Source organism: Magallana gigas, chromosome 5 (genome assembly GCF_963853765.1).
Source record: "Magallana gigas chromosome 5, xbMagGiga1.1, whole genome shotgun sequence".
Classification (NCBI taxonomy): Eukaryota; Metazoa; Mollusca; class Bivalvia; order Ostreida; family Ostreidae; genus Magallana; species Magallana gigas.
This window is the reverse complement of record NC_088857.1, coordinates 9,092,824-9,119,921: the sequence shown is the minus strand read 5'-3', so window position 1 is coordinate 9,119,921 and position 27,098 is coordinate 9,092,824. Positions and strand designations below refer to the sequence as shown.

At 33.3% G+C, this 27,098-nt stretch overlaps 1 protein-coding gene, 1 long non-coding RNA gene and 1 pseudogene across 2 annotated transcripts; 1 reads left to right on the top strand and 2 right to left on the bottom strand.

The window, feature by feature from the left end:
• Positions 1 to 1,804: 1,804 nt before the first annotated feature.
• LOC105346076 (uncharacterized) lies at positions 1,805 to 13,293 on the top strand. The gene is made up of 4 exons (XR_903158.4): positions 1,805 to 1,989; positions 6,673 to 6,789; positions 9,677 to 9,759; positions 13,214 to 13,293. It is a non-coding gene; the product is annotated as an uncharacterized lncRNA (long non-coding RNA).
• A 1,955-nt stretch (positions 13,294 to 15,248) lies between these two features.
• Positions 15,249 to 22,930, bottom strand: LOC117693005 (uncharacterized). The gene is made up of 4 exons (XM_034482867.2): positions 21,751 to 22,930; positions 20,459 to 20,737; positions 18,540 to 18,774; positions 15,249 to 16,194 (listed from the first exon to the last, which is right to left on the bottom strand). The coding sequence occupies exons 1-4, from the start codon at positions 21,898 to 21,900 to the stop codon at positions 15,740 to 15,742; spliced, it is 1,119 nt and encodes a 372-aa protein (XP_034338758.2). The 5' UTR covers positions 21,901 to 22,930; the 3' UTR covers positions 15,249 to 15,739.
• Positions 22,931 to 24,785: 1,855 nt separating this feature from the next.
• LOC105335501 (putative nuclease HARBI1) lies at positions 24,786 to 25,515 on the bottom strand (annotated as a pseudogene).
• Positions 25,516 to 27,098: the final 1,583 nt, after the last annotated feature.

Here is a 27,098-nt window from a genome sequence, read left to right as displayed (position 1 = left end):
GTTGTATAAGAATCAACACTTTAGCGAAAACCTAATGGGTCTGTCACAGCCTTACATATAGATTATTTATCACCTTTATTGAGACAATAAACTTCCTTTCTTACGACACTTTTACGTAAGTAAGAATAAGAAATATATGTATTAAATAAAATCTGGTTCCTGTGTAATCATTAGATTTCGTGATAACTCAATTTTCGTGGAATTCGAGGGTACCTCTCATCCACGAATTAATAAATTAGTGTTATAAAGTCGTAATTCTTTTGTGGGTATAAAATAATACACGAAATTACGTCCCCATGAAGTTGTAAAAATTAAGCAATCCACGAAAACTGGCCCCCACGAATATTAATGATTCCACAGTATATACAGGAAGGTATTTGGATTGAAGTGACATTACACACACCCTTACTACATGTACAATATATCACGTGTGTTACATGTATACTCATAAACTAAACCTTTAGTAGTTATAAATGATATGTGGAAGAATCTGCAACGATTTTGATGATAATGCTATGTTTACATAAAGTGTGTCTATGATATTCAAGGTAAACCAAATGCATAAGGTCCACAGGATTTTTTTATTCGGGAGGGTTACTGTTACCCTAACACCCTATCCCATTTTTACTTAAGTCAGATATTTTACAAGCAAACATGTTAGTTACAATTTAATTTTACAGTCAATCAAATAGGCTTTGGATTTTCTAAAGGTGAAGGGAGTCAATGCTTATATTAAAAGTTTTGGGGGAACGCTAGAATGGAGTATTTGTGTAGATAAAAAAAACCTATAACATTATTCATTGTAGTGCAAGAAAGTAATGTCCTATTGTATTTGTTCAGGAGACAGCACATGAATTTCGTTTTGAAAATAAATGCAACGGTTTTTAAAAAAAATTTAAATGGCAAAAACTATTTATGATATGAGTCAAATTTGGCCTCCATAATCGCAATTTTTTAAGTGTTTTAGGAACATTAAATTGTTATAATATTTGGACCGTTTTTATTTTAAACGTTTTTACCTATGTGTTGGATTAATTTGCTCCCCTGGCAGTATATCAAGAATTACAGTAAATTGATGATGTTCATTTTAGTAAATTTGGATGTATTTGATGCTTTCCCATCGTTCAATGTATGTTATGATGGACTGAAAACATTGGAAGAAATATTTGACTGATTTAAAAATAAAGATAATCCAGATAAATCGAATGATTCATTAGATCAGAAGGGAATCTTTTTTATATCTTATCAGACTAGAACTGATTTTTGCTTACTCATTATTGGGTTAGCAGAACTTGACATCGATAAGATTCAGGTATCCTGTCACCGAGGGCTTTGGAATTGAAATTACACCAACAACGTTTTTGTGTGTTTTTTCACATGTAAGGCATACAAAAATTCCTCCTTAACTTGTACACATTCAGAGGTTACTTTAATAAAACCTCTGTACCCAAAAAAACAAATAGCACATCTCCATGGCCCTTTTCAAAATCAGGAATGTTAATTCATATGTGATCAGTGTATTAGTAAAATCTTCTGATCCTCTGGTACTAATTTACCATGACGCGACGGCTCTTATCTATTCGAGCCATTTCTAAAATAGAGCACGGATGATAATTGAATGACAATGTCATGCGGGTATTAAATTTGATAATGTTGAGATTTTTTTCATGCATTGGAGATTAGAGAACAGTGTTCATTAAGTGTGTTTTCAAATAAGTGACGTTGGCCGGATGATGGCAGATGGGAGTTTTTAAACAATGGCCCTCATTTTTTTTTATTTCTTTGTATATATACAGGGTTCTACAATTACACGTTGGATAATCCTTTGCTGACTGCATCATATAGCATAATATATCTGTTGTTATTCAACGCTGTAGCTATAACACTATCAATCGCTAAAATGCATTGCTTGAACACGGTTCTCATAGCGTCAGTCTTGGGTGGCATGTTAAATGGCATTACTTATGGGAAGTACATGGATAAGCATGGGTAAGTAACGATTATTTCATCATTTTAATGTCAATATTTGAAATATTTTCAAATTTTTTAATTGAAAACATTGATTTTCTTCTGAGTGCATTGTTAAAAACTTGTTTTGCAATATACATGAATATGATTTATCTTATAGATCCAATATTAATATTTTTGATCACAATAATTTTTTTATAACTTAAATATGTAAATAGTACTTGAAAAGTATTTTGCAAAATTTCTTGGCCTCTTTACTTCCAACACCAAACATTTTGGAATTGTTGATTGTAAACATTTCATACTACTCTCTACTATAAATTTAAACATAATTAACTAGTTTTAACCGATAGACGGATACTACAGAAAATGTCACAAATTGTTCATAACGAAAACATGGACATATATATATATATATATATAAGTATATTTTTATAAGAAAAAAACATTGACATAAATGCATTTGCTTTTTTTTAATTTAAAACCTTACGATGTTAGTTAATTAATCTTAGTAAGGAAATTGTTGTTTGTTCCTTCACAGTAAAAAAAAAAACAATCTTTAAATCAAATTTAAGAAGCGAATAAGCATTTGATTAAAACTGAATGTCTGCCTTATTGATTGAATATCAACTAAAGGGTTTTATGTAACAAACATATGGTTTTATTTGCATGGTGATACTCCTTTAACATTCCACAATAGGATAAATATTCACATATATGCTGGTACATGTGTGTATACACTCGGCAAAAGTTTCAATAAAAATATTTGGCTCCAGAAGCCCACATCAATTGTAGTTTAAATACTTTGTGTAGCTTATCATAGTTTAAAAGCTTCCAAAAAATTGTTCCCTGCTTATCGTTGTTAATTTTGTGGATTTATGACGTCACACAGACCCACCCATGTAGACAATGCATTAGAACTAGGGTAGTTTTACAGTAGTTTATCGATTTAATTTTAGCTATGTTTGCATATATGAACTTGCCTTTTTTTCAGATGAGATCCATCTTATTTTGTAGTACAGATGACTTAGTTTAAATTGGTCTTTAATGGATAAATCTATCAGCCTTTCACCAGAGTAATATCATGATGAATATCCCATTGTGCAGTGAAAATCATTTAAAAGAAAATGCTCCACCACTCATAAAGTAACATAAAATTTTAAAACAGAAACATGCTTTTCTTCCTCGATACATATAATGATTTAAATACATTTAAAAAGAATTAAAACATTTTAATTCATTGAATTTATTTTGTCGCATATATAAAAAGTAAAAGGCAGCCCAATAAAAATGTTTGAGGTATTGTATTATGCATATAGTTTTTATTTAAAAGCGGTTATAAAATGCCACGATAATATTTAATTTGAGAAAAAGATCTATTGATAAATTCTTATAAATCTGGCCTACAAATTTCAGACTTATGGGTATTTAGCAATATCTTTAGGAAATACTTATTGTGCACGTGTTTTAACGTTTTATTAAATTAAGTTGCGGAAATATGGCATAAGGATTTATAAATGTACCGGCAAAATAAATATGTTGCTTGATGAAAAAAATATGTGAAGGAGAGTATAGATAATTAATCAACAAATCTTATTAAAAACAAGCATTCATAAAAACGAAAAAACGAAAGAAAAAATTGCCGAAGAAAGAGATAGAAGGTGCCTTCGAGTAAAACGCCGTCAATTTGAAAGCTAAGCAAAAAAAATTAACAGTGAAGCGAATGAGGCCGCATGAATATGTTGCCTACATATACCTGTATATGCGGGTTTAGATTTTAAAAAATCATAATGAATTGCATGAACATGCAAATTGGAAAAACGATCGGATATCTTTGAATTTGACAATTTTATTAAAAATATATACATGCATATATTTGCATGTAGATCTATGACGAAAATCACTCATTTTCGAGTCTCTATTATAAACTGAATATGTACATGCGTCAAATGAAAAAAAATGTTAACGCATACGATTAAATTTAATGAGAGAAAATATACTGCCTTTGTTAATTATTGCTTAATTATTTAAGTTTTTATATAGAAAAGTAATATTTTTTCTTTTATCTACTTGAAAATGACATGGATATTTGTATCAACTACAGAGCTTTATACGGCGATTGGGTCTTAATGACGTCATAAGGTAGGTAAGCCGCGTAGTTCGATGTTCCTTTTTCCCATTTGGGTACATTTGATCGACTGTGGCGCTGATATATTGCATAAAATATTTTTTTAAAAACTCAAAAAACAATGTTAGTCCTATCAAAGAGACACTTAGGAACTAATTCCCGTATAAAACTCAATATGGTCAGGATATCGTTAATTATGACCTTTAAAAATCGCCCAAATGTATTACATAAATATCTTGGAACAGACTATAATAGTCTTTTTGATAGTTTTTCCTGTCAATTTAGCCATATTTCAATGAGAAAAATTATATAAAAATTGCTTCATAAAATAAACTATACATACTGTACAAGGGAACATGTACCACGTCATTTCGCCCCCTTTTTAAGATAGACGATGTCGAGGGTATGATTGTATTAAAGGGGCATGGTCACGATTTTGATCAATTTTCTTTCAATTTAAATGTTTAAAATGCATTAACAAGGCAATTTTTAAAAGGCAACCAAAGTTTGATTGTCATTCATTGAGTTATAAGCGAGTTACATAGCTTACAATTCTTTGCTATGTATACAAAGCTTTCGTTTACATATTTAATGTTGAAGTCAAAATTCCAGTTTTAGACTTAAAATGAATGTATTTAATGTTAGAAACTGTTCATTTATGCTTAAAATAAAAAAAATAGTCAATTCAGCTTGAAAAAAGATTTTTACTGCATGGTATATTGAACAAATGTAAACAAAAACAGGACAAGAACCTTGCTTACACGACAAAGTAACTCTACAGCTGACTCTAGAATTTCATTTGATTATTAGAAATGCATTCCTTAAGCATTGTAAATAATAAAGGTAGAAAAAGAGAACTTAACCGAAATCGTGACCATGCCCCTTTAAGGCATTGACATTCGTTATTAATATAAATAAAGGTCAAAGATATTCCTATGGACATTTTTCAATATTTTAAGCTCACCTGAGCTAAAAGCTCAATGGGCTTTTCTGATCACATTTTGTCCGTCGTCCGTCTGTCTGTCCGTCCGTCCGTAAACTTTTTATTTTTGAACTTTTTCTCTTAAACTGCTTGGCTAATTTCAACAAAATTTGGCATAAAGCATCCTTTTTGGAATGCAAATATAAATTGCAGAAATAATAAGACAGTTTGCATTAAAAGCGGAGAAAATCATTTTTATTTTTAAAAAAATCTAAAAAAAAACCATTTTGTTTTTTAAAATATCAACAACAGAAATGATTTTTTTAAGTATGTTGTTAATACATCAGTTAACTGTCTGAATTACTAAAGTATAAAGTGTAAATAATTAAAAAGAAAATCTAACCAAGTTATTTATAAAAAATATTAAACAATTATACGCCTGAATACTTATGTAGTATTTTTTGTGAATGTTTTTTCTACTCTGTTATCAGTTTTTGATTTGTTTTTATTACATGTTTTTTTTTTTCTTTCTCATTTATTCTCTACACTACATATACTTTTTTTATTTTCAAGCTTAGCAATTAACCAATATTTTTCTTCTTTTTTTATTTTCATTTTCCTATCATAAGTTATTTGTTTTGTTTAATTTTTTGCACTGTACCTCCTTCCAATGCTATTTATAATAGCAATCTATTATACAAAATTCATTTGCAATATACATGTATATGTATATATATCTTATATGAAATTATATAATTAATCATATTATACCTTGACTACAGGAGAGAACATAACTAGGCATTATGCCTGCTGTTCAATCCATGAATAAAATACTTCTTTAAGTAAATAAACAACATGTATTAATTTTTTTTTAATTTGCCAGTCAAACGTCACATTTATTTAACATTGATTACGTTCCCAATCAAGTTCATATCCGAACGTTGCTAGAAAACAATGAAAGTGGAATTAACCGAAGTCATATGACTGCAACATATAAGAGGCCAGTTATTTTGCACCTAAAGCTCTTTTAGTTATCTTTCCTTGATTTAAAGAAGAAAACAATATATTAATATACTGGTATCTGCGCAAAGAATTTATTTTATTTCAGATTTTGATTAAAAGAAAGCGTATGCATATATTTTAGTTTTCCTTGATTAAAGAAGAAAACAACATGTTAATATACCGGTATCTGCGCAAATTATTGTTTTGTTTTATATTTGGATTAAAAGAAAGGGTATGCATTTTTTAGTTAGCTTTCCTTGATTAAAGAAGAAAACAACATGTTGATATACTGGTTTCTGCGCAAAGAATTTATTTTATTTCATATTTTGATTAAAAGGAAGCTTACGCATACACTTATCGAGATATTTAATTTGTATGAATTTTAGGTTACTTTTTACAACATCTTCATTACACATGCGTTGCCCATTTGACTTAAATGTTAAGTTCAAGTTGCAAGCATTAGTTCAGATTGATAAAACCTCAAATAATATCGTGATTAGGAGTACTGGACGGTTTTTTTTTCAGTACAAGATGTGGTCGTCATACATTGAATTTTTTTTTAAAGGGTTGTACGTACATGTAAATGTAACTGAATTCGTACAAAAAAGACAAATATTCATTATCAAATAAATTGCGCTTTACTTTGGTCTAGGGTACACCGTCGTAATGCTGATGTGAAATCGATGGAATATTTCATCCGCATGGCAATGAATCCAGACCCAGACTGTCTGCACGACCCAGCGTGTGGTTTAATCGACTTGGAAGCCAAGTAAGACAGTCGCTGCCGAACGAAACTGATTTTATTACCTATTTACAGTCAGAGAACTTGCTTTATATTTTAACTGATTTAAAGCAATGTTATTTGTATCTGTTTAGCATTGTTTTACTTTAAAACTCGGCTATCCAGTCATGGAAAACTTCGGACATATTTTATAACAACACTAGTTTCATTTTTATGATGGTCATAGTACTAATATACTTTTAAATGTCACACATCTATAATTGGTTTTTTTATCTATTTGAGTTTATGATCATTTCAATGGCAATAAAACAGGGTAACCTGATCACAATGTTTATGTAACAAGCTCCTATTTAAATACATTTGGCCGATCACAGTTAAGTCCATATGAGGCATCCGGCAAATTATATTATTCGCGCACGCATTGCGCCTTGCACTTCTTTATTTACTATGCAATGATAGCTTTATATTAAAAATAAATCTTATATTACCTGTAGAATACTAAAATCATTATTCTAATTCGTTTGCTTTGAGACTAAAATATATCTACAATTACATATTTATTGGTCCAAGTCACTTTTTTTTGACAAACTATTAAAAATAATTATCAGAAGTACAGTTCTCCTTCTACGAGTAAGATTTATTCATGCCTTGCTATTTCGGATTTCAAGAAAACGGTGCGAGAAATCCTATTTATCTTATTTATTTGATATACCGTAATACTTTCTCATTACATTAACATAACTTATTATTTTACATGCCGATCATTACTTAAAAAGGAATACTTGTTGTAATTCCAAAGAGCATAACATTATATTAATAATATACAAATATTGACTGGGGTTGAGGGCAACATTGATTATATTAGCCCCCGAGGGACGAAATATTGCCCGACGCAAAGCCGAGGGCAATATTTTCGTCCCAAGGGGGCTAATATAATCAATGTTGCCCGAAAACACAGTCAACATTTGTTTTGTTATATGAAGAAACAAAAAAAAATATTTAAGAAAGTAATTGAAAACAGATCGCCGTAATTTTCTCAGCTCAACAAACAATTCACGAATTCAACTTTGTGCAAAGTTTATTTCCTAAATGTCCTCCGCATCAAACGTTCACTGGTGATATTCCGCCGCCTGTTAGAATTAACATACAAATGTTCTACCTGATTTTACTTCACAGTAATTCGCAAATCCTCATATCCGTTATGATAGCAAACCGTCGCATTGCGCGTTTGTTGTTTACTTGCCTTGACTGTCAATAATATTATGACGTCACCTTGTTTTAGAGTCGCGAAGAGTTATTACTAAAACCGATTTGGTTGGACTTGTCCGATCGCGTCGCGTTCAACTCTTTAGCTACGTCATACATAAACAATACCTGCACCTTAACCACAATTTTTTTTATTGGTGGATTCAGCTTACCGCTGATTGGCTGCTGGTTAACTAAGACTAAATTATGCACGGACAGAACAACAACATATCAGGGAATGAAAAATTCACATGGGTACTCGTGACTGTCGAAATTGGGCTATTTTTCGAAAGTGTACACTTGTGATAAAACAATACATACGGTACCTAACATATATAGCTGTAGCTCTGTGTATAAATGTTGGGTTAGAAAATACAAAGCTACAGTGCATACAATACTTACATGTACAAAAAAAATTTACGGCAATTTGCCGCGTATAAAAATAACACTATTTTTGAAAAATATTTACATCACACCATACCACATTTTGTGCATATAATCCATTTAAATAATTCTTCGTTTAGTTTACTACTGTTAATAATTGTTTTTTACTTGCCCCAAACTTTCTCCTATTAAACAACCTTTAACCGTGCTCGGAAAGCGGATCAAGAACTGTATTTTTTAAGTATGAAAACAAACCAGTGTTCATGTATGGAGCTGGTGATCGGGGGTTCAGAGACAGGTAAAATAAAGAAATCTGCAGTAAATTGTTTGGGGATATTTTAGTATATATATTTACACCGAAAGTGATAGGGCAACAGAAGAGAAACGAATCGGACACTTCCCTAATGAAGACGCACATGTACAAACCCCCTTGCACTCTCCACTTCCGTCTCGTTCTTTCACACCATCGTTCAATTCTTTTATTGACTGTCGATTGCCGATCGAAAGGTGTAGAAATCGAGGAATTCATACCTATCACTTTAACTGGCAAGTTAGTAGTCTAGGTAATACATGCGCATTACACATTTACGGTATTTACATGAAATGAACGCTTAGCACATGCAACTTTTAAATATTATATTTTAATAACGCCGTACTCTGGACCGTAGCTTGAGGCTATGATTTAACGCCCGTTTACACAGAGAGAGAGAGAAAGAGAGAAAGAGATAGTTTTGCACAGAATTTAAACATAGGGGATAGTCGATTTTGAATGAATAATATTGGGGGGAATAAACTGTTCTGAGAAATCCTTCAGCTCTGGCATTGCATAAGCGTATACTGATAACTCCGCCTAAAAATAGGAGTTAACCAATCATATAGTTTTCACAACGGCGGCGTGTATAATTTATGCATGACGTAGCTGATAGAAATGATCGTGACGTTATAGGAAAAGTCCAACCAAATCGGTTTTGATAATATTTACGTCATCGTTTACGAATCAACAAATCAGAAGCGATTTATTGAAATATAGGGAATATTCTCTAGATATTATTCCTAGCCGGTCAATTTTTTAAAAAAAATATTGACCGGTCAATATTTTTCGGACGAGCAAATATTACAATTATTGAGTAATCGTCTATAAAGAGTTATTTAGTGAGAATATACTACTGAATATAACAAAATGAAATATTACGTATAAAGGTATGAATTTTGTAGAAATTCTTCAATTATAATTTCTTTTGACAGGAACATATTGTAATCACATTTGTTCATTTCTTTACTACAGTGGTAGGAAAAAGAGATTAAATACACAACCTAATCTTCACCTAAACACTGCTACGCTGTTGGATCCGAATGAACAGTAGAAGGGTATGACTGTTTATCTAAGAAAGTTTTCCTCGTTTGTAAATACCAACAAAATAAAATAAACTGATTAAAGCAATCTGCTTCCTTTTTACACTGGTAATAGTATCCTTGTGTGCCCATATTTCGACGGTCTAAGCAGTCAAGGTTACTTTACAAATTATATGAGCAACAAGTTTAAAATTTAAAAGTATATCTTGATTATCGTATATAGTTTACTTGTTTACATAAGTTATTTTACCTTTATCCATTTCATTATTATTATTTACAAAGTTTAAAATCATCGACAACATTCAACAGGCGCAAGCATTACCAGGTCCTAAATTCGACGCTTGCGTCATTGCTCATAATACAAAGGTTATAGCTAGGCCAAACAAATCAAATTTTTTGTGTAACTGTAGATAAAGTCAGGAATTTTTTCATCAATAATACAGTTTGTGGTAACTTCAGTTTTTGGGTTTTTTTTTACTCCTCAATGCAATGAGGGCAGAAGAACTTACCATGCAAGCGCACTACACGTGTACTGCAGCAGTACTTGAGGTGAGTCCAATGCTTGCATGGCATCCCATTCCTCATACCGTCGCATTGGGCCCATTCGGCAAAAATAACCACATCACAATTTTTTATCTCTTTTGGAGTAAACTCCGTACACACACACAACATAAATCTTTCTCATTAACTCCAACCTCTTCATCTGAACTGTCCATTGCTTCTTCATCTACAGTTTTGTTAGTACTTTTTTGACTCTTCATTTTCTTGTAGCCCGAACCTGATGGTTTATCATGATTAGCTTCTGGATATTTTCTCTTCTGACTGCCAGCATGTTTGATCATCTGTTCAAGAACAGCACTGCTTGTAATACAATGGTCTGAGGTAATTTTACTCATTGTGTTTCTATTCTTTTTCAGCAAAGTGCTCTCTCTCTCTTAACATCCTTGAATGTTTTTTCTTTCAAATTAAAAAACATTCTAGACTCACAATCACTGGCTTTTTCCTTGTGTGGTCTTTTAACCTGACTGTGCCATCTTTTGTTTCACCATAATTCTTCTTCAGTATTGATCTTGTCTTCTTCAGTGTTGAATACCTCAGCAGGTATGAGGCGTGCTGCCGGTATGGCATTTCTATCAAATGAATAGATACCGGTTTTCCTAAATGACGATATCATGTTGTCTGCAGTCATAGCCTTACTGTACACCTTGCAGACAAGTTGACAAACATTATCCCTGGTTACAACACATTGCGATTTGAGTAAATTTGTGACACTCAGCATTAAACATTCTTTGCATAGGTTCATAGCAGCCAACATCAAGGGGTTGCAGAATGTGACTGGTATGGGCAGGAAGAATAAACAAGATAATGTTTCTCTCTTTTTCCCATTGTACAAGCCCCACAGATGTGTGGGACTTGTCTCCGTCCAATAAAAGGAGAACCTTTCGGTCTGCTTTCATTGTAACATACCTCAGGAAATGTTCCTCGAGATATTCGCGGAACAGTTTTGAATTGGACCACCCTGCATCAGAGACTCTGCCAACAGCACCTGGTGTAGCCCCATCCATCAAAGCAGTCATCATTCTCTTGCCTGCAAAAATGAGAAAAGGAGGTATTGCTGTTACTGTGGCAGATAACATCCAATCAAAGTTGTTGTACAAGCTTTCCCAGCTGTTACTGCCTGTGGGGTAATTTGATTACCACACACCACTGGAGGTGCAGAATGGTTTTGAGGAAATCCCTTTTCATCAACGTTATATATCAAATGAGGTTCTTTATCAAAACCATGATCTTTAATTACTTGCTCCAATTCTTGAAAATATTTGTCAACTACATAAGTTGATGCACATTAAGCCCTAGAAATTTCAAGACTTCTAGGCTTTAATATCCTAATCTTTGGTCATCTGCTTACAAAACCACGGAACCATTTGAGAGTAAATGGATGCTGCCTGTCCCTAATACCAAGTTGAACAGCATAATCTGTTGCAATATCAACAACCTACTGGCGTGCATAACCGTAGCCATAGTTTGCCATAATCTTTAATTAAATGGTCAACAATGTGAGACTCCTCTAGGGTACTAAAAGACGGGTTTCTGCCACTTTTAACTGATTCAGGATCTACATTCCCTAGTATTCGATCTCTAAGGGTAGTGATTGGAACATTAAACTGCCTGGCTACTCTTATAACTGATTTATGGTCATTTTTAATTGACAGATAAGCATTTGTTACTGCTGTTGGTGAATACAGTCTATACTTTGAGGAATGTTTCATAGGATTTGCCTGTAACAATAGAGAAAAGCATTTAAGCTGCTTTTTTTTCTATCTTCATCATTCACCTTTCTTTTATAAAACTGGACACAAAAAAGTAAAATTAATTTGTTTTGTCCTTAAATTTATCCTAACAAGATCATGTGACTTTCATCAATGAATCTCCAGTCTCCGTAGAATAGAGTGCGTATTTTCTCGAGAGCGTACGAGAGGTAAACAAAAGATGAACACCGTCAAAATTCGGACCCTCGACCATATATAATTTTCTCTCAACAAATCAGCTGTTTGTCCCCTTTGTGCACTCTCTTGTGGTGACATAGACTGATGTTAATAAAATATCTGCAGTATTCTGGACAGTGAGACAAATACGCTCCGCGTCCGACATCCAATTACAAGGTACTCGTCAATCAGTATGAAGAAAGATACCTCAGAATCATTTTATTCCTTAAATCATTCAATTCCAAAGAAAATTAAAATTGTACTTAAAAGCAAGGGTGATCTCTCTGGCTATTAAAAATGCATACGAGTTGTTTATTAATAAAAAATAGGCTAAGATAAATCACGTATCAAAATTTCTTAACGGCCTTTATATCATGATTATATTTTGTTGGGTACACAATGGGCACGTTCAATACGTTGAAGGTTTCGAAACACATTCTATTGAAGATTGAAATGAAACAATACCTTATATTAGTCTTTCTAAATTCAGATTTTTAATACACCTAAGTTACACAGATGACCTATATAAAATGTTTAACTTCGTTTTTTAAAAATCTTACTATTTTTGGTTTGAAGCATCATTAGGTTAAAAGGAATCTAAATTGTTAGAAGCTCTCACCTCAATTGTGACATGCATGACTCCTTGGTCAGGTCAGTGTTAAGACCCTAAAGCGGGACCAATATGGGTATATAGTAAAAATGTATGTACACCTGTAATTGTATGAAAAATTTTCTTTAATTTTGCATTATTTCTAAAGTGGGAATGAACAAAATTGGGTCATAGGTTCCGGCCCTTTGTCTGGGCGGGGCCAATATGGTCATACATGTATAGTGAAAATGTTTTTAATCTAAGAAAATATTCCACCATAGAAGGGGGGGATAAACTGAATATATTGTTAGGAAGTCTATGAATCCCTCTGTCTCAATTGTGAAATCTTGTTATTTATTGAAATGCCATGATTCATTAATGTACTCTTTTGCAGATACTGATCCCAGCGCTGCAGTTGCAGAATAACTTTAATACATGTATATGCTATGATATAATAATAAAATTTTGACACACGGTTTTATTTGTTTATACATGTAACTCTATGGAATTACTCTTTTCTATACATGCATTAATTTCATTAGAATGTTTATACCCCCGCTCCGAAGGAGAAGAGGAATTCTATTTCCTTGTGTGTCAGTTTGTCTGTCTGTCCTAAACAAAAATTTCTGTTGCATTTCTCTCAGCAACTATTCCTTGCAGATGCTTGAAATTTTTACACACTTTTTGTTTAGGCTACCATATCGTGGGGATATTTTGTACCAATCGGACGTCAACCTCCTGTTAAATGATGACTTCGTTTATACTTAGTTTAAATTTTCAAACAAATTTTTCTCAAAGATTTCTCAGAAACTATATATCGCAGATGCTTGAAATTTTAAAACACTATTTGTTTGGGCTTGCCATATCGTCGGATAGATTTTTATACCAATAGGGTGCCAACTTCCCGTTAAATGTCGACTCTGGGGTTTTTTTGCCTATATTTTCAAACAAATTTTCGTCAAATATTTCTCCAAAAAAATTATCACAGATATATTTGTTTAGGCATGCCTTATCATATAATTTTTTTTTGTATCAATCGGACGTCAACTTTCTGTTTGATGACGGCTTTTGGTTTTTTTTAGTCTATATTTTCAAACATTTTTCTCAGCAACTATTTAATCACAGATGCTTGAAATTTTAATTTTACACACAATTTGTTAAGGCATGTCATATCGTGGGAGAGTCTGCTTATTTCGTATATTCACATCAGAGAGTATTTGCTCACAGATATCTTATTTGATATGCTTGTTTCCGCTACATGTTTTGTGTATGCAATGACAAAATGAAAAAAAAAGTTGATCATTGATTCGGGAAGCAAATGTGAGGACGCATAGTAAATAGCATTGTCGTGCCGATGTCAGACTTAAAAACCTATGAAATATCACCATGGTTTAAAGAATAGGTCACTTTAATAGATGAGGTTCATAGATAATGCTATATGTTTCCGTAATATCTGTTTACTGGTGCGAATATTAATTTGTTTAATCTTGACGCTTAATAGTGTCTTCGATAACAAGTCTTTAGTTAGCAGGAGCTGCCCGTTGGTGGCCACGGTGTTGGTTAAAATGGCTTGAACCTTTTTTATTCAACCGATTTCAGCTCTCCATACTGTGTATTTAAATGGAGACAGCATTGTTTATGACATATAATGTTAAAGCCTCCTTTGAAATTCGGATTTCCTGCTATACGTTTCTGACGTACTTGTTTGCAGTTGATGGTTCAAAAAATACTGCATTGACCCACAAGACATTTCATGATTAATAATGTGATAGTTTTTTCCTGTGAAACAAACATCATTCCTTACAAAATGATATAGCAGTAATCAAGCGAAGACTTCCCCACTGCAGAAGCATTTGAAATTTTGTTCTTGTTAGCTGGAGAGTTCACCGAGGAGACGGAAACATAAAATTGTCAGCGAAATAATTCATACTTTAAGTCTCAAAGCAATAAGTCCAGTTTGAATTTAACCTAAAAAACACATAATATTTTAAATGCAGTAATTTTATTAAAAAACAGTATTTCGTCTGCTATTGACACTTTAAATTGTGTTTTAACAGGCGGACAAGAAAAGTGATCTAATATAAGCTCAGGCTAGCTATTATAAAAAGTGGTTTCGAGGCCACCAATGCTGAGATTTTCTCAAACTGTGCCACAATATAATTTAATACTTAAACTCAGAAACTCAGACTCGTACTTGTCTTGTTTTTCGCCCTTAAACTCAAGATTTTTCTTGAACGTGCGTGTCACCCATGTTTTTTACGGTTCGCCGTAAAATTCACGTAAAGCAGTAAAAAAAAACTAGTGGGTATTGTTCTTTTTTAACAAAAAAAAAAACACGTCTCCCCTTCTTTCCAAAGATTGTAATATGGGACAAATTTTTTAAGTGAAAAAAATGATGTTATATATCATCAATATATGATACAAGTCATTATTGTAAGGAATATTTTCATGATTATTGACCCCGAGATCCAAATAGGTCAAGGTCAAAAAGTTGGGTTTGGTTCACTTTTTCGCTAGATCATCAAACTTTGTTTTAAGTCTCTCTGTCAAAGAATTTTGAAGTTATGGTCTAGTATTGATGAGTGCAAGAAAAAACATTAATTTGTTAATAATTTCATATTAATTTGTTGCATAATGAAGAGAATGCAGTTTCTTTTTTACATCCTCCCACATAACAACGAGAAAGACAATTTGCAAATTTATAATAGCAAACAAAATACTACGCATATAACTGTTCAACTGAGAGCTAAAAGAATAAATCAGTTATGTGATTGATAGCTCACTGATGTACATACAAAATATCGTAACGGTTGTTCTGTTGTAAACTCGGAGGCTTAATATCATCGCTTTCACCAGCTCAACGATACCTCGTGTCGTCGCTTACGACATATAGAACAAATATACAGTTGCATATTGTTAACTAAAACACCAGCTTCTGGATCGTGACATTTGGGTCAATTGACATTTGATATTGATCCTTAATTTCGTAAAAGATGACGTTAAAATCATTTGTGATTCCCACAAAGTCTACCCCTTGGTGGTCTTGTGCCGTCAGCGCCACAGTGTTAGGTGGCAGATGTGTCCAGGGATTGATGGGCCAGCCATACTGGTTGACGGGGGTAGTGTCCGATTGTGCAAAACTCAATTCCCATGGTTGATTATCAGTGTACAAGTTAAACTGATTTTTGCTAGATTCGTAGATATAAATGTCCAAAGAAAGGAAAGTTCCTCGATGCACTGCCCATGTCGGGTCGGTGGGTATGTATGATACTGCGCTTCCTTTAATATCATTCAAGTACGTGGCTATTAATTTTGGATAACCCGACACAACTTGAAGACTCTGAGATATTATTTCCCAGCGAAACACTTCGGTATCTGCAAATAAAATTAATGTATATTCTATGTAACTGGAAGAAAACTAATCATTTGCCTTTTCTCTAACTAATGACGATGCAGGAAAATAATTGACGTAAGAGATTTCTTTTTATTTTGTTAATTTTTAATTGTTGTGTAACTTTGAAACAAAAAAGGAAAATGTCCCTTCCAACGTTGTATCAAAACTGTCGTTTAAGAGGGTAAACAAATTCAAAAGGTAGTTTAGGAATACATTTATAGTACCTGTATTTTAGTGATCAAAGTTATGTCATGAAAAATACATGTAAATGTATCAGTCAAAGTATACTTGTTATAATCAGTTGCGACAGGCCAACAATTGTAATGCTACACTATATTCCTGCCCCAAGACATTTATGCAGCACATTTGGGCGATTTTTTATAATAAAAATACACATACTTATGAAAGAAATGCTATTCAAATACATGATGAAAGGTAAAATATCCAAGATATAAATTCATTCACACATTATCATTTTTCACTCGGAAAAAGTCACAGGCAACGAAAACTGATTTCTTACGGAGATTAATAGTGGGAAATGTTGACATCTTTACTTAATTCGTAACTACTCGGAATACCTCACACAATTTTTTAACGATAACATTCGGATCATTTGCAATACAAAATCCCATAGCAATCATATTTTAAGCCGTGTATTGAAACCTGATAAGCTAAAAGAGGCGTTTCAAAAGAGAGTTCTTGGAATTTATGTATACTTTTGAATGAACATGTATCGTTTTAACCCAGAGGTGTTAACAAATATTAAGTTAAGCAAAATGTGAATCGGTGATATCTTGGTACAGAGTATAGACATTATAAAAGCTGTTTGTTATTTTTTATTATTGTTAATTATTTAAAGAATAAATGCCGAAATATAGTTTTAAAATAAGAGGTAATTCAAAATGGCGGGGCCAATCTTCTTATTAATGTACGTGGGAATGTAATTGACCGAAGTATTGTAGAGACTCTGGGTGGAGATATTCATCCGTGAGAAATCAATGAAAACTGAGTTCAAACGAAGATGAAGTGTTCCACAGTAGTTCCGACATTAAAAAATTAAAATTTTCAAGCAATAGACACGTCCTGATCTTTCAAACGATTTAACTATTGTTCGTGTTTACCTGTACAGCATTGCATTTATAATTTTCATCCATTTTCTATCTTCAGTATTTTTATATATGAGTGATATCCGAGTTGTTTATTGCGTTTTGATTTATTATTTGACCGGGTTTGAATATTGACATAATTTATTTGACCTATGTTCCAAACTAAAAAAGCCCTAGGAGAAAAAACAAGCATTCCTTTTAAAGGAATGATCGGCAATTATGATATATAGATAGCTGAAAGCAATCATCATGATCAATTTGATGTAAAATAATTTAAAAAATACTGTATTTTTACAAAATAGAGAATATTTTGAATCTGTACACCATAATTTCATCATTATAAACCGTCAACAAATTTAATTTTGATATAAATTTGGGGAAAGCCGTTCGTAAATACCTTGTCTAGTTTTATATTTTTAACATAATTATTAAATGTTAACGTACATGTATCTTCTTCCTCAGAATACTGAGTAGGGCTCTAAAAGAGCATTAACACGTATACAAAGAAATAGTTGTATTAAAATAATCTAATGCGACTGAAAAACATTGAAAGCCATCATAACTTGCTATTGAGGTCGCATTATAACGTAACCTTGTTTATAAATCAAGCCGTCTTCCTAGCTTCTATTATATGCAACATCAATAGATCGAGGTCAGTTCATGGAGCATCTTCTTATGATCAAGGTCAGTTCATCGAGGTCAGCTGCATTACTGAATGAATCCTTACGCGTGAGACAAAATGTGCATTCTTGAATTAATAGGTCGAACTGTAGATAATGTATGTTTGCATCTATTTAGGTAAATTAATTGAATAAAAATGAGTAAAATGTTATATAAATACTAAACCAAAGCTTCAAGTTTTTATAAAAACTACTTATGCAAGCTGAATGTGTGCGCACGTGGAAGCATTTGCCGGATGCCTCATATGGACACAACAGTGATCGGCTAAAGCCGATCACAAAAATAAAACCCATTAGCTGAATGGGTTCTCAAATATTTAACGTTGAGGCCCAAATCATATAAGGGCACAGTTGAATCGGATTTTCTCCTAACGATGATCAATACCTGCTTGGTATTGGAAATATGTCCAAAACATTGCTAGTGTGTAATTACTAACTTAAAGAATAATCGTCTAGTGGCATTTTCCAACGTATACTAAACTTAAAAATGTAAAACATTACAATATTGACGACATATAAGTTTTTATAACTTTGATATACCTGTATAAACATCTACGTAGGTCTCAGACACGACGAGAACGACTTTCCAATGACTGATGTCAGGAAGATCGGCAAACCCAGAAAACATTGTGGAATAAGGCACGGATTTACAAGACCCGGATGTCATAGATTCCTTGTCGTCATAGAAATAAACAGCCTCCGTGGTGATGACGGCTAAGTCCCACAGAGAAGATCCGGAACACATGTTTTGTAGATCGATCATGTCTACCACCCTCTGTAAAAAAGGGAGATAGGTTTTCATTTTGAAAGGGTCTTAAGCAATATGTTAGAAACAAAGAAATTTCCATACTTTTGCTAATAATTCTTATTTAATCATATACTTTGCACAATTTTAAAATACTACTTAAAATAAAATGGATTCCATAAGATACCAAAAACCAATGTTGGTTCACATGATAAATTTCTAACTAAAATAAAATACCAGAAATGTAAATTTCAACAAAACAAATACAATAAAAATTCATATAATTATAAATTCAACATTTTTTAAAACAAAATGATAGAGGAATATTTTAATCCTTTCATGTTTTGGGACTATTGTCACTTTTCTTTTTTTATACCAACTAATTTCAAATTATATATAATTAATATTCGTTTTTGGATGTCATCGTGCAGTTTAAAGCTGCTTAGTTCGTTTACTTATTAAATGATATGTGCGCTATTAAAAATAATTTCGCATCGTAATACATAGCATGTGCTATATTAAAAATAGTGGTTTTAAAATAATGTTGTTTTTAAGTGTAGAAATTGGAAATAATATAAATATAAGTAAAAAGGAATCATTCTAGGAATATTATGGGGTGATAATTTCGGTCGGAACGTGGTCAAATCTATCATAAAGCCCTTCGGGCTTTATTGGATTTGACCACGCCCCGACCAAAATTAACACCTCATAATACTCAACGAATGATTCCTTATTCCTTAAATAAAGGAAGATTTAAAGAATGTTTATGCAAATCAAAATTTAACATAATGTTCATTTGTTCACTTACATTTGTTTACTTATATTTCTAAGTTTCTTTTGTGTACAATCGTTGATAAGAATGCGGGTTGATTAAACCCAGCCAATTAGGGAACGAACCCAAATGGTTTCCTTTTCCAAGCACTACCATGATATATTTTTTGTGCCCCCATACAAAATTTATTTTTATAACCTTGGAATATTTTTTTTTGAAAGGAATCGATAATTCATTCATCTTTTGTAAATAAGTGGCAGTCTGTAACTTTATAAGGTAATTGGTTTGCATGGAAAATTATTAGATATTATAATAGCCAAACGGACCAAACAACTTTGTTGGCAAAATTAAACGAAAATGTTTAATTCATTCAGTTATTAGAATAGCAAACATTTAATTATTTCTTTTCTATTATAAATTAAACAATATCCCTTCTTATTTCCTTTTCCAAGTTACAATTTGGTTGTTTCAAAAGAAATCCGTATTAATAAAACTTACAACTTGCATTTTATGCTCTATTAAGAGATGAAGTTCAGCTATAATCTGTCCTGAGTTTTTGCTTCCACCACTTTTTGCTTGATATTCGTAAAATTTAATACCTTTGTGCTCAAACTACGTTCATCCACTTATATGAAAAATGTCCAGATTATCTGTTTTGAAATGCCCCTTCTACCGCTTCAGGTTTCAATACACATCTCAAAATAAAAAGTCTACGGGAATTTTGCATTGCATCAGCCATTAATAAGCCCGGATGATAACGTTGAAAAATTGTGCGTGGTATCCCGAGTACTTCCGAATGGATGTAAACAATTCCCATTATAAATCTTAAGATGTAATAAAACAATTCCTATTAAAATGGTATGTGTATTTTTATTAAAAATCATCAAAACGTGATGGAAGCAATAACTTGGGAAAGACTTTAGAAATTGAGTATAAACTTACCATCGTCGAGGTCGTTGTTTGTTGAAAATTGACTAACGTAATGGCGTCGGTCGTTACTGATGAAATGATTGGTTGATTGACGTTTGACCAAGGACCCTCGGGATATCGGTCAACGACAGTCATTGTACACATCGCTGGATCTACGGCCACAGCGTAGGGTGTCCCTCCATCTTCTGATATTAGATCACAAATTCCCCCTCCATTGGTTTTCATACTTTTGCATCCGAAAGAGATCGCCTTGCAGCTTTCGTTGTTTAAACAATTCCGAGAACACCCAATCTGTATTAAAATAAAAATGTTAGATAAAATATTACTTTTGTGAACTTACTAAAGAGCAAATATATTAACGGTATAATAACTTTTTTTATGGAACAGGAGGGTATATTTATATTGTCATAACCGTATACGGATTACGTTAAACATCTACCGTCTATCGGTCGGTAAGCGGCAGCCAGGCGGACGACGCCATGCTGCATACTTTCTTGTCAATAAATTGAAGCAGTGCCCACGTGGTTACTGGTGAATTGTTCAATTGTTACTGTTGCTCAACGTTTGAGGATTAAGCGATGATTCACAGATTTAAAAATATGCACACGTTTGAAGATATCAAAGTTCCTAGAAACTAATGTGATTGTTCTGTGTCGTCCGATTAAAACTGTCTGGCGATCTTGTTTCTTCAACCAAACCGAAAATTTGTTCGCCCGGTCATCGGCTTTAATGTGACCTAGGCATAAAACGTAAAGCAAAATTTAAACAGAAACGTCAAATTCACTCCGATTTGAACTTGGAGGGTTTAAATCAAACTTTCAAGGGATTTGATCATGTGGCAAATTAAGTTCACATCCTTGTAAACGTTCGAACATTTTGTACAGTGTGCTTATTTCTTTGAACAATTAATAGCTTTATAACACAGACACCCGACGTTATGATATCTTAAATCATCTATCTAATAATACTCAAGGTACCCATCGCCGCTATCTTTGAATTTTCTAAAAATATCACTTCAGTTAAATTATTTTGCGATCCGCTTCGTCTTCCGATCAGACTTCAACACCTAAACTTTCAACCGATTCATTATAGCTGTCATTGATAAAAGTCACCCCTAAATCTGCATCTACTGCCTTTGATATGCGATAAATGTTTGTCATATAATGCCTTTTGATGCATTATATTTTAATTTCAAAAAGTTTTTTGTGTGCAAAAACTTAATTGTTAAGTGTTAAATAAGTATCCACTGACTTTACTGTAGTTTTTTTCCAAGACATGTCTTTGATTGAATTGAAATCACTTACCTCGGAGTACGTTTGCATGCTCTTTATAAGGTGACTTGTGATAGCCTGGCCTTCTGATCGTGAGCTTAGATAAATGTACCGATTGCTCGCAAAACAAAATTCAAAACTTAAAGAATAAAATATAATCAAACATAAATGTTGCCTGCACATTTCGGAAAGTTAAAAGCGTCCGCCGCCTTCTGAGATATGTCCAAGCGTTTGATCACCCGAGATAACGAAGCCAGCATTAAATAGTGAACTTACTGTTATATTAGTTTTGTCAACATGACAAAAATCAATTCCTAATAAATGCTTACAACTTTTAAGAAACTTTCAAATTTGTGAATTGTAATGCCATTAATTTCGAGAATCCATTGTTAAAGTGCACCGTATTTTCTTTGTTTACATATCAAAGCGATTAAATTGATGCTGAATGTTGGTTTAATCCTGATCAGTAGACTTTAGTATATGTATCCGTTTCAGGTTCGTTGGCAAACTAATTTACCCAATAAATCCAAATTTTTGATTGTCACACACAATACAGAAAAATAAAACAATTACATAAGTGTTTGCATATTTAGAAAAAGTCCGGTAGTTTTAGGGTCTGTTGTTCGCTCATTTTGTGATTATGTTGATTCTTCTCAGGGCCTAGGATTAACATGTTGATCATTTTAAGCGCTACATTGTTGAAGTTTTTGTCTTTTAGAGACACCCGTAATTGTATTACAGTTCCGACCGGGATATTGCTCTAAATTGTCAATCTGCAATTCCAACGCATCATTATTGATGGGAAGACAGCTTTTTATTGGAACATCTTACATTTGAGACTTGAACGAGTCGGTTTAATATGATAGACACCGTGTTTTTAGTGGCATTATTTTCGAAAGAGGTTCACGTGGAGTATCTTGTTTGCGTATTTTTTAGTCACACTCATTATCAGCTAATCAGCTGTGACTGTGTTATTATTTGCTATTGATGTATCAGTTTCACTAAATTCTGCTCTAATCCGTTTTTGCCCCAACCTAAGCATACTACAGAGGTGTAATCTCTGGAAGGGGTTTTTGATTGAACGTTTGATTGGTTATTTTAATTCCCATTCCTCGGCAGATTCATATATCGGAAGACAGTGGAGCACAATGCTTAGCAGCATTCACAGCATGTAAATAAATATAATTGGTTGGACATTTCAGACGTTGGTGAATTCTAATCAGATCTTAGAGAGATTGGTCCCATGAATATAAAGAAAATACTCATGTTGGAGTACCTCAAGGTTCACTACTAGGACCTTTCCTCTTTCATATATTAAATAATGATATAAGTGATATTAACTTAAAGAGCAACCAAATTAGACTTTTTGCAGATCATATATATGTCTTAGTAGTAGTCGTTGACAATTCCAGAAATGCAGCTAAATCGTTGACAGCTGACCATGAAATAGTAAAAAATGTTCTTGAGTAAAGTTCGTTCCCCATGTAAGGTGGACAAAATTGATGGCCAACGTGATTCTAAAATATATAGGAATATTCCAGCACTAAAACAGTGTTGACGTTGTGTGTTGATTTTTGAAGTGGCATTCTCGATTACGTGGGTGATATGAATTAAATTGTGTCATTTGAAGTAAATTCAATTAATACAATTTTCAGACTGCAATAATTTAAACAAGAATTTAAACATTCGATAAATACGAATGAAATATAAAGGTATACGCACAGTCTCAAAGTATTTGTAGTTTTACGAACAACAAGCACAAAGCGTGAAAACTCAAGGTGGACCTTTTCAATATTTTGTCCTGTGTGGGGACCCCAAACTTCACATCCATAATTAAAAATTCTTCACACATAAGTATCAAAAATAGAAAACAGAGTACAATTGTTTAAATAAAGGGTCCACGAGCCAGAGGTGTACTCCTGATACTCTCTCTCTGCAGCAACCATCTTCTTGATGGTCTCTATATTTCCAGGAATTTCTCTTGTGATACCCCTTTTGTTCTCTTTTGAGACCTTTCCCCTTAACCTCTCCTGAGATCTCTCCCTGGAATTCCCTCTTGACATTTCCTTTGATCTCTCCTGAGTTGCTTGAACCCTCACTGGAATTTCCTCTTGGCCTGTGATAAGATCTCACTAGTAACTTGTTACCTGAACTATCCTGTTTGATGCAAATCTTCCCTAACGGTTTCGATGTAAGATATGTCTTTAATTGGGTTGGAACAAACCCAGAGGCGCCTTTAATTGTGGCACAGGTAATGATAAAGGTACTGAAAGAGTAGATGTTGAAATTTCGTATTAGGAGGTTGTAATAATTGACCGGGTCGTGAGTTCCAACAAGTCTGGGAATCCCAAAAGGTAGTCACTGGTGAGGGTTGTTGCAGCATCAACTGGAAATTGTTGTCTGAAGCTTTGAGCCAGTGGTCTGAGAGTAAGAAGGGGGCAAGGGAACTACAGTGGCTGCTGGCTGAGGGGTTGAGGCCTGTTCTTTCCATCCTTCTTCCTCCTTTCTGTCCAAATTTTCATAGACTCCTCTTTATTGAGTTTTTTAAAGTGCACATTTTCGTTGGCTCTATCTCCATCCCAGTGTAAGTACACAAGGTCAACCTCGGGGCGCTTCCCTGCTTTCAAGAGATGCTTTCTCGCCTCCCTATACTTGGGATAATTCTTGACATGTTCTTCCAGTTTATCTTCATCGTCTGTGGCACATGGAACAAAAATACGATATAGCATCTAATGGAACGTAATACTTATAAATAAGGCTGGTGATGTACTGCTCCTTATGACAAAGAAGACATGAATGCTTAAAAAAGACAAGATAAATTCCTCGGTGTCTAAAGCTTTGTAACTATTACGTTATTTCTGTTCTCGCACTGACGGAATGAACGACATATTAAGATGACGTCATTTTTGTTAACGTTGCGAACGTAACGTTTAATATCACTATCAAATATATGTACATACTATTACATTTTATCGTTTTATGTAATCTTTACACTGTAATGTCATGAACAGTATCACATAAAAACTTTATCTAATGTGTAGTGCCAACATAATAGAATTTATCTAATTCTACATATTTTCAGACCTGTTGTAACGAGACTGTGGTCCATTAGCTCGATTTAAAAATGTAGTCAACAGCCAGTCTTTTGCAGGGTATCCACTGTCCTCAAGGAGATGACACTTGACAGGCAAGAGGCGTCTTTCAAATAATTGAAAAAGTCAACTTTCCCGAAGGATTCTTGCATCATGTGCCGCTACAGGCCAAGTTGAAACTAAGTCTAGAATTTTATGGCTTGCATCACAAACAAGCTGGACATTGATTCTGTGGAAGTTTTTGCGATTTACATACTCTTGTTCATGTTCAGATGGAGCTAGAATGTGAACATGGGTGCCGTCAAAGGCCCCAATAACCCCCGGAAATTTTGCGGTGCCACAAAAATCAGACCTTATAATGATCGGTTGTACAGGAAGGTATATGAACCTTGTTACAATATGAAGCTGAACGAGAGCAGTGGTCACCCGTGAATTATTCTCGATACAGTGGATTGATGAATGCCAACGTTGTCCCCAGTGCACAGCTGCATTCTTACAGTGGCAATCTCAATGCTACAATAACTAGTACATGTGCTGGAATGCTGTAATTTCTGTTTGTCTGAGGATCGATGAATTCACAAATTAAATTTGTTATCAAGTCAATACCCTCTTGATTGAACCAGAATCTTGCCAGCAATTTAGCGGCCGACATGGATCTTAATGGATCAACTCTTGGCTTAAATGTTCTCTTCCTTCTTTCGGCCATTTTGGATTTACTTAAGTATATGCTTATAAACTTATGACAAGTTAATACAATGCTTAAATTTAAGAACATGCTAAGCATATACTTAAGAGTTGAGAAGTTTTATGCAACATACTAAGTAATATGCTAAGTCAAATCTCAATCTGCTAAATAAAAATTCTCTACTTAAGAATATGCTTAAGTACTTAAGAATTGTTATGCATACGACTCCAGATGTTTAATGAAAAGATCACACTTATCTATCAAGATAAATTGTTTGCCCATTTTAGTAAGCTCTATACTAACAGTCAGACAAATTTAGCAAAACTTTTTATAAACTTCCTGTTGTAATAACTTCTGAGACATTCCAAGAAGTTGCCTAACCTCTGTAACAGTTTAAGGACGGGGCGATCGTAAATTTGAAAAATGTCAGGATTTGGAGGTATTCCTTGTGGAGAAACTATATGTCCTAATTAAGAGAGTAACTTGCTTTTGGAAAAGATTTCATTTAGGCTATCTGATTTTAATTTCATTTCTAAATTTTGAATTCTAGACAGGACTTTCTGTACCATTTGTAAATGTTCAGCGAAAGAGGAGCCGGAAACAACAATATCATCAAGGTACATGTATATTACACAGGTTTGCCAATTTAAGCCTTGAAGTATTAATTTCCAGTGCTGAGGTGCTAAATTCGTCCAAACCGTGTTTGGTAATGAAGGCAGTTTAAGGATTATCCTCTTCCTTAACTGACACCTAATGGTACCCTGATGTCAAATCAAATGTAGAGAAAAATATAGACCCACGAATTGTATCTATCAAGCAATCCTGTATTTTTGCAAAGGAAAAGCATCTTTTTGGTTGACAGCATTTAGTCTCCTATAACATATACTAAATCTTGTTTTGCTATTCTTTTTGTTGACACTGGGACTAATCTAAGGAGAGCTTAATTTCCATATGATTCCCTGAGCTACCCTTTGTTGTATAACATTACGCTTTTAATTGGCATAGGCCAACGGCACTCGCTTCATGGGCTTTAAGTCTCCTGTATCTATTTTATGATATACTAAATTCGTAATACCAAGGTCGGTATCAGTTTTTTAAAATGTGTCTTGATATTTGTGAAGAATGATTGAGATTTTCTTTTTCGTCATTTGGATTTTTGTCTACAGTTGCCCTACAATACAACTCTGACAAATGATCAGGGACATTTGACACATTAGTGCAGTCCTCTTTCTGTGAATCTTAAAAATTGTGTTTTGAATCATTGGTCTGAGAGTTATCTTTATTCGCGTTATTATGCATTATGGAAAGGCGTTATTACGCCTTTTGAAAAAGTTTTATACTATGGGACACCCTGTACTATGTATGAAAACATGGATATAAGTAGATTTCCTTCCATCGATCAAATAAGTATAAAATCATATTGCTATCGGGCATTGTATTCCCTTATCCCTTCAGCTAAATTATATTGATTGTCTTGTTTATGATTGCTTCATTTGTTTCTGTTCTTCTGCTATAGATAGATAGATAGATAGATAGATAGATAGATAGATAGATAGATACAGTTCATTCTGTAATAATTTCATCAACGTCATGGCTGTGGTATC